The sequence below is a fragment of the Neopelma chrysocephalum genome, unplaced genomic scaffold (genome assembly GCF_003984885.1).
Source record: "Neopelma chrysocephalum unplaced genomic scaffold, ASM398488v2 Primary Assembly neopelma1_95987, whole genome shotgun sequence".
Classification (NCBI taxonomy): Eukaryota; Metazoa; Chordata; class Aves; order Passeriformes; family Pipridae; genus Neopelma; species Neopelma chrysocephalum.
The window spans coordinates 1-6,477 of NW_020924638.1; the positions used below are offsets into that span (position 1 = coordinate 1).

The following is a 6,477-nucleotide window of genomic DNA, read 5'->3' on the forward strand; positions in this document are numbered from 1 at the left end:
TTCCCTTCCAAACTCCAGCTCCGAGGGGCTTCCAGCCTCCGTACCTCGCTCTGGGCTCCCCTCCGACGCCGCCTTCCCCTTCTCCAGCCAGAGAGAGAAACAGCCCCCGAGAGAGAGAGAGAAAAGCACAGACCCCCCCGGTCCTCTCCCTACCTCGGGAATGAGCTGGAAGAGGGCGTTGGAGTAGAGAGTTCCAATCGCCAGAGCTATGAAGTAGAGGAGCAGCCGCTTGTAAAAGGTCTTCTTCATGAAGGGCACCACGCTGGCTCCCACCAGCGAGCACAGGGAGATGACGGACACGCAGAGGAAACCGTAACCCCAGACTGAGGCGTGAGAGCCAAACCCACCCCGGGGGAACGGGAAAGGCGAGGGAGGAGATCAAGGCGGGCACGGGGAGGGAAGGAATCCACACCGACAGGACAGAGAGAGGAGGGAGGGAGAGAGGGGAGAGAAGAGGACATTCATTAGTGATTGTTGTTCATCTCGGCTTGGCTCGGACCTGGCGCCGGGCGGCTTTGGGAATGGCTCTTTGGGAAGGGTTGGATTCTTGGAGTGAGCGGCTCTCGCAGCCGGGTTTTGGCAGCCAGGCCGTGTCCCAGCCAGCCCCCAGCTCTGCTCCACGAGCCATTCCCGAGCCACGGAGCGCCCAGGTTCCCTGAGCACCTCGTACGCTCCATCCCCATCCCAGGCCACGCCGGGATGCTCCGAGCGCTGGCGAGGCTGGAGCGTACGCACGGCATCCCGATTCCCGGAAAAATCAGGAATTAGAGGCGCTTGGTTTTTATGTCCAGCGAATAACAGTTGCAGTTCTGGAGTTGAAAGGGAGCCTTGGAAAAACATCCCGCTGCCAAGACGGGTGAGGTGATCGTTGCCCTGGCAATGCCAGGGGGAAAAAAAAAGTGGAATTTTAAGGCTGGATGTGCAGGAGCTCGGATCCAGCTCGTCCTCTACCCGGGAGCTACTTGTGCTCCGAGGAGCCACCTGGACAGTGTTCCAAAGGTGTCCAAATCCGTGTGGATTTATTCAACTCCAGAACTGGGCAATTACAACACAATTAATTTGCAGTATTTCTTGTTGGTCCCATCAGAGCACCAGGAAACCTCAGGGAAGCCTGAATCCTTGCAGAAACATCGGGCTGGGAAATCAGGGAGAGGCAGGGGGGGCCGAATAAAATAAAGGCAATAAAGGACTTGTAAAATTTGGCCGATTCCAGAGGAAGCCGGTGCTGTTCTCCGTGCTTTTATATGGATATTTCCTCCTTTTATATGGATATTTCCTCTGTTTCGCAGTACTCTCCCACTAGTGCTGCCTCCAGCATGGCTGAGCACATCCCTCCAAGGGATAAACTCCTGGCCACCCCAGGAGCAAAGAGCTTCTCCCAGCCCACTCCCACTCCTCAGACCCGGCAGGGCTGGAGGACACAGCCTCCCTGCCCGCTCCGGAGGGTTTCCTGGTGCTCGGAGGGGGCGAGAAAAGCCCCTGAGACGAGCCCTGAGCCTCGGGTGACGGAAGGGACCGGCTGGATTCGGCGGGGTTTGGAGGCAGAGAGGGCCCCAGAGCCGGGAGAGAGGGCAGGGACGTTCTACCGCACCTCTGGGATGAGCTGGAGGAGCGCGTTAGAGAGCAGCGTGCCGATGGACAGCGCGATGAAAAACGTGAGGACCCGGCGGAAAAAGGCCTTGGCGGAGCACGGCACGATGAGGACTCCGAGCAGGGAGGCCACGTTAATCATGGACACACTGAGAAAACCAAAGCCCCACACTGCGGAGAACGAGAAGAAACCAGAGGGGCCAGACATTACCGAGGCTCTCGGAGAGCCCGGATCCGGGCGGGCGGGAAAGGGTTGGCTCCGGGTCTATTCCCGGGCCACGCGGCACCGGAGGGTCTCTCCCCGTGCTCTGGACGTCTCAGCTGCGACAAAACCGTCGTTTTTTTGGTGCGGGGAAAGTGGGAATGAAGCTGTTGGGTTACTTGGAAAAGGCTTTCCTGAGCCAGCCCCAGCGTGGGGCTCAGGGCAGCTGATCCAAGACCATGGGCATCGTCAGGAGCGGGATACGCAGGAGCTGGTTGAGCATCCACAGGTGGCTGGAGGCCAGCGGGTCCCTCCGAGTGCCAGGCCACCCCCTCCCACCCACAGGGACTCATGGCAAGGTCCCCTCCTCATCCAGCTATCCCGGAGGCACAGAGGTTATCCCGGCACAATCCACAGCGAGGAAAACCCGTGGGGATTCCTGCCTGCTGTAGGCAAGGAATTCCCAGGAGCAGGAACCACCTGTGCTGGAGGTCCCAGGGTGCCTCATCGCTCCTGAGCTCCATGCCCGGGCCTGGGCAGTGCCTGTGCCCCTCCAGCTCCCCTCTTACCTTCAGCCGAGCTGGGTCTGCCCTCCTCCGTCTGCTCATTTTCCTCATTTTCCAGGTTTTCGGAGGCGCACGCCCCCGACTCCAGCTGCTGCAGGATGGTGGGGCAGAACTCCTTGAACTCCCTGTGCCCCACGGCAGAGCCCTCACTCAAATTGTGGATGGCAAAGAGCTCCACGGAGCTGAAGCACTGCGGAAGGGAAGGGAACAGGAACGTGCCTTGAGACTCCCACAGCTCCGCAGGGAGGTTTTGGGACCTGCAGGGAGGTTTTGGGGCCCTACCCGGGAGAGGTTCAGGCGCTGCTGCGGTGACTGGGAGATGTTGGCATGTCCCACTCCCACATCCAGGCGATTCAGGAGGGCCTTGAGCTGCTTCAGGCTCAAGGTCTGGCTCTCTCCGTAGCGCTGGAGCAGATCCTGCAGGAAGGAGGCTGCGGAGACTCCCGGGCTGTCCCTGCCCGCCCGGACCCGCGGGCAGGGAAGGAGGCAGAGCAGCAGGAGCAGGCAGCAGCTCCGGGGGCCCGCGCCGGGGATCATGGTGCCTCTGGGATGCTGGGAGGGAAAACACACACTGCTGTTGGCTTTGGCATTCCCAGCGCTCCGACCGCCGCTCCTCCACCCGCTCCTCCACCCCACAGCTCTGACGGGAGATGGCAGATTTCTTCCTCAGGGAAAAGGGGATGCAGCATTGAGAGCACCCAGATCCTGAGGGGGGACTTGTATACAGGACCACCCGCTTCTCCCCCACTCTGAGCCACTCCCTGCTCACCGTGGGGGGCTGCCAGGACACGGCTCCCGGGGGTTCTCCAGCTCCGCAGCGCCTCGGGACCCTGGGAAGAGCAGTGGGTGGTGGGAAGCAGGCAGGGCTTGTGCCTCTGCCAGCCCCAAATCCAGCTCTCCGTGGGGTGAGGAGTCACGCTCCAGCTCCCGACCACGCGTGGGTCCCCTCGGCGTCACCAGGAACGGGACACAAATCCCTCCAGGACCTGGATGCCGGCGCTCAGAGGACATGGGAGCCCAGGGGACAGAGGTGGAATTTTCACGGGGTTATATTTTAACCCGGATAATTACCATGAACCGGCTCCTTCCCCAGCTCCAACTGTAGGTGCCTTTATAGTGTTTGCCCAGAGTCAATCCTTGCCCTCTCCGCTCCTTTCATACGCGCCGGGGATCAATAAAATTGGGGTGGCACAAACCCGGGGTGCAAAGGAAGGGGCTGGGGGAGATGGGGCGGGGGGAGGACACACACGCCAGGCACGACCTGCACGTCCACTGTGGGAGGCACCCGAGAGGCTGGAGCAGGGCCTGGGCTGCCTTCCTGGGAAAACTGCACCGAGAGGTGGGCGGCGAACTCGGGATTCACAAGGACCAGGAGAGAGTAACAGTTCGCTGGTTTCATAAATGCAGCAGCCACCCTGATCCCAGTGTGGGGCTCCAGGTGTGTCCTGCCTCCTGGCTGCCCTTCCCAGGGGCTCCCGGATCTCCCTGGGACACCCCACAGCCCGTGCTGAGAGCTCGCAGGCTCCGGGCTCCTCCAAAAACGAGCCCGGGACATTTTTGAAGCCCGGCCAAGCAATTGTTCCGAAAATAACCTGGGGCCAGGATTGTGAGGAAAAGGGGCACGGGAGGACCCTGCTCCCCCATCCAGGACCCTGCTCCCCATCCAGGACCCCGCTCCCCCTCTGAAGGCTCCCACATTCCCACAGGTTTTACCAGCTTACCACCACCTTGTGAGCTTTGTTCTGGGGAGGTTTTAGCCTCCTCCTGCCAGGGCTTAGCTCGGATGCTTTGGCTTAACCCCTCTCCTCCCAAAACATGGGAAGGGAGCTCATCCAGAGGGGTGCTGCTGCTGGGTGGGGGTACCTAAGGGACCTCTGTCTCTTCACCGAGCCCGGACCCTTCCTCTGCTTCTTCCTCCCTATCCCAACCCACCCATCCAGGTGGATCCTCCCGGGCTACATGGGACATCCTGGTGACTCCCAGAGGGGCTGGCACACGGCCCACGGTGCCAAAGGTCTGCCCCAGTGGCCGCGCGTCCCGGGACGGGGGACATTGGCTGCCCTTCCCTGCCCGTGCCAGCCAAGTGCTCCCCATATCCCAGATCCCGCCCGGAGCCATCCCGCCGGGCCGCACACCGGCTGTCCCGGCCCGTGCCAAGGCACGCAACCCCCGCCGGTGCCAAAATCGCTCCCAGGGGTTTCTCCCGAAGCCGGGCTGAGCCGGATACACCCAGGGTGGAAAACCGGACCTCAACTTCTGCCCCAGCTGCCAAAGGAAAGGCAGGAAGCGCCGCGCAGGCAGAGCCGGGCAGCGGCAGGAGCCGCACGGGCTCGCTCCGTTTTAGGGCAAAAACGGGGTGGAGGAGCCGCCCCTGCGGAAGGGCCCAAAGAGGGACATCCCGAGGGGCTCCGACCCCCCGAAAGCCACGGGGAGCTCAGGGCAAGGCGGGAGGGTGCCAAGCACATCCACCCATCCATCCATCCATCCATCCCCGCATCCCGGGGCAAAGGGGGTGTGCAGCGAACACCCCGGAGCGCGGCCCCCTCGCCACCCCACCCGCGGAGCGTCCCAGCCTCCTGCCCGCTACCTCCAAGGGCGTCCTCCCGCCGGGATCCGCTCCCGGAGCCCGGAGCCAGCGCCTGACCTACTTTATCTCCCTCCGGGATGGGGCACAGGGACAAACCGCTGCCACGGGAAGGGACGGATGCCCGGCGAGGGATGTGCCCGGGAGCGATGCCACGACAGCACACAACAGAGCTCCCAAGGCCACGCCAATCCTTCCCATCTCCCTGGGCTTCACTTCCCAGCGGTCATCGATCCGCCAGCGGGAAGGTGACGCCGGGAATAAGAACCGCTGGCAAAGCCATGACCCCGGCGACGTCAGACCCGCGCCAGCTCTTCCCGAAATCCCGCTCGCTGGCGCAAGACTGGAAGGGGAGGGGGGCACCGGGGGCTCCCGAAAACCCCACCGGGATGAATCCCGCTCCTGGAGCCGGCGGGGCCGAGCTCCTTCCGGAGCAAACGCTGCTCCACATGTCCCGCGGGCAGGAGGGTTTCCAGGAGCGTTTCCAAGAGGGTTTCCGTGCCCTGGGGCACGTCCCGGGGCCACGTTTCCCGGGTCATGGACCCCCCCTCTGCCCCCCCGGAGCCTCCGGGCAGTGTCTTGTCCCTTCCTCTCCCCGCGACCTCTCCCCGCAGGCCCCGGGGCGGGCAGACGGGCAGCAAACAGGGAAATATCCCGGCCAGCCCACCCTACACCGACCCCACAGTCCCGCCCAGTGCCCCCCGTGCTGGAGCTGCTGCTGCCGCCCCCCCGGCCCTGCCCCAGCCCCCCCTAGTCCCCATGCCCGGCCCTTTTGCCCCCTGCCCGGCCCCAGAGCTTGCACTGCTGGTGCCAGACCCCACAGCAGGGTCCTGCGTGCCAAAATTGGGTCCTGCACCCCATAACAGCGTCCTGCACCCCAGAGCCCACCTCCACCCGCCCCAGACCCCGCTGGCAGCCCCGAAGCGACCCCCCCACGCTGCCCCCAGGCCTTAGGCCCGTTCCTACACCCCAACCCCGCTCTCCCGCAGCCTTCCCCGCATCCTTCCCCGCATCCCGCAGGGATCCTCTCCCCCCATCCCCATCCGGGGCTCGGGGCCGGCCCCAGCGCGCTCCCTCCGCGCCCCCGCCGCGCTCCCCGCGGTGCCGCGTCCCCCGCCGGGGGTTCCCCGTCCCGTCGCACCGTTGCCCGCCCCATCCCGGCGCGGTCCCATCCCGGTGCATCCCGGCCCATCCCGGCCCTACCTCCGCTCCCGCTCCCGCCGCCGCTCGCGCGGGGCCGCGCAGGGCGCACGCTCGGCGCGCGGGCACGGGGAGCGCTCCCATTGGCTGGCGGAGACAAGGGACACGCCCCCCTCGGGGGAAGGGCCACGCCCCCTTCGCGGCTGGGGGGGGGCGGGACCCCCAAAAATCACCCAAAAAACCACCCAAAAAACACACCCAGTACCCTCAAAAACACCCAAAAACCACATACGGGACCCCCCAAAAACACCCCAAAATACACCCGGGACTGCAAAAACCACCCAAAACCACACCCGGGACCCCCAAAAACGCCCAAAACCATACCCGGGACCCCC

At 64.2% G+C, this 6,477-nt stretch overlaps 1 protein-coding gene across 2 annotated transcripts; it reads right to left on the reverse strand.

The window, feature by feature from the left end:
• Positions 1–132: 132 nt before the first annotated feature.
• LOC113981068 (zinc transporter ZIP14-like) lies at positions 133–6,145 on the reverse strand. 2 transcript variants are annotated; one of them, XM_027708305.1, is made up of 6 exons: positions 6,084–6,145; positions 3,128–3,188; positions 2,641–2,910; positions 2,362–2,548; positions 1,592–1,761; positions 133–323 (listed from the first exon to the last, which is right to left on the reverse strand). In XM_027708305.1, the coding sequence occupies exons 1-6, from the start codon at positions 6,122–6,124 to the stop codon at positions 246–248; spliced, it is 807 nt and encodes a 268-aa protein (XP_027564106.1). In that variant the 5' UTR covers positions 6,125–6,145; the 3' UTR covers positions 133–245. The 2 variants fall into 2 exon arrangements, with proteins under 2 accessions (XP_027564106.1, XP_027564107.1); XM_027708306.1 differs by lacking the exon at positions 133–323 and having other exon boundaries at positions 1,109–1,761.
• Positions 6,146–6,477: the final 332 nt, after the last annotated feature.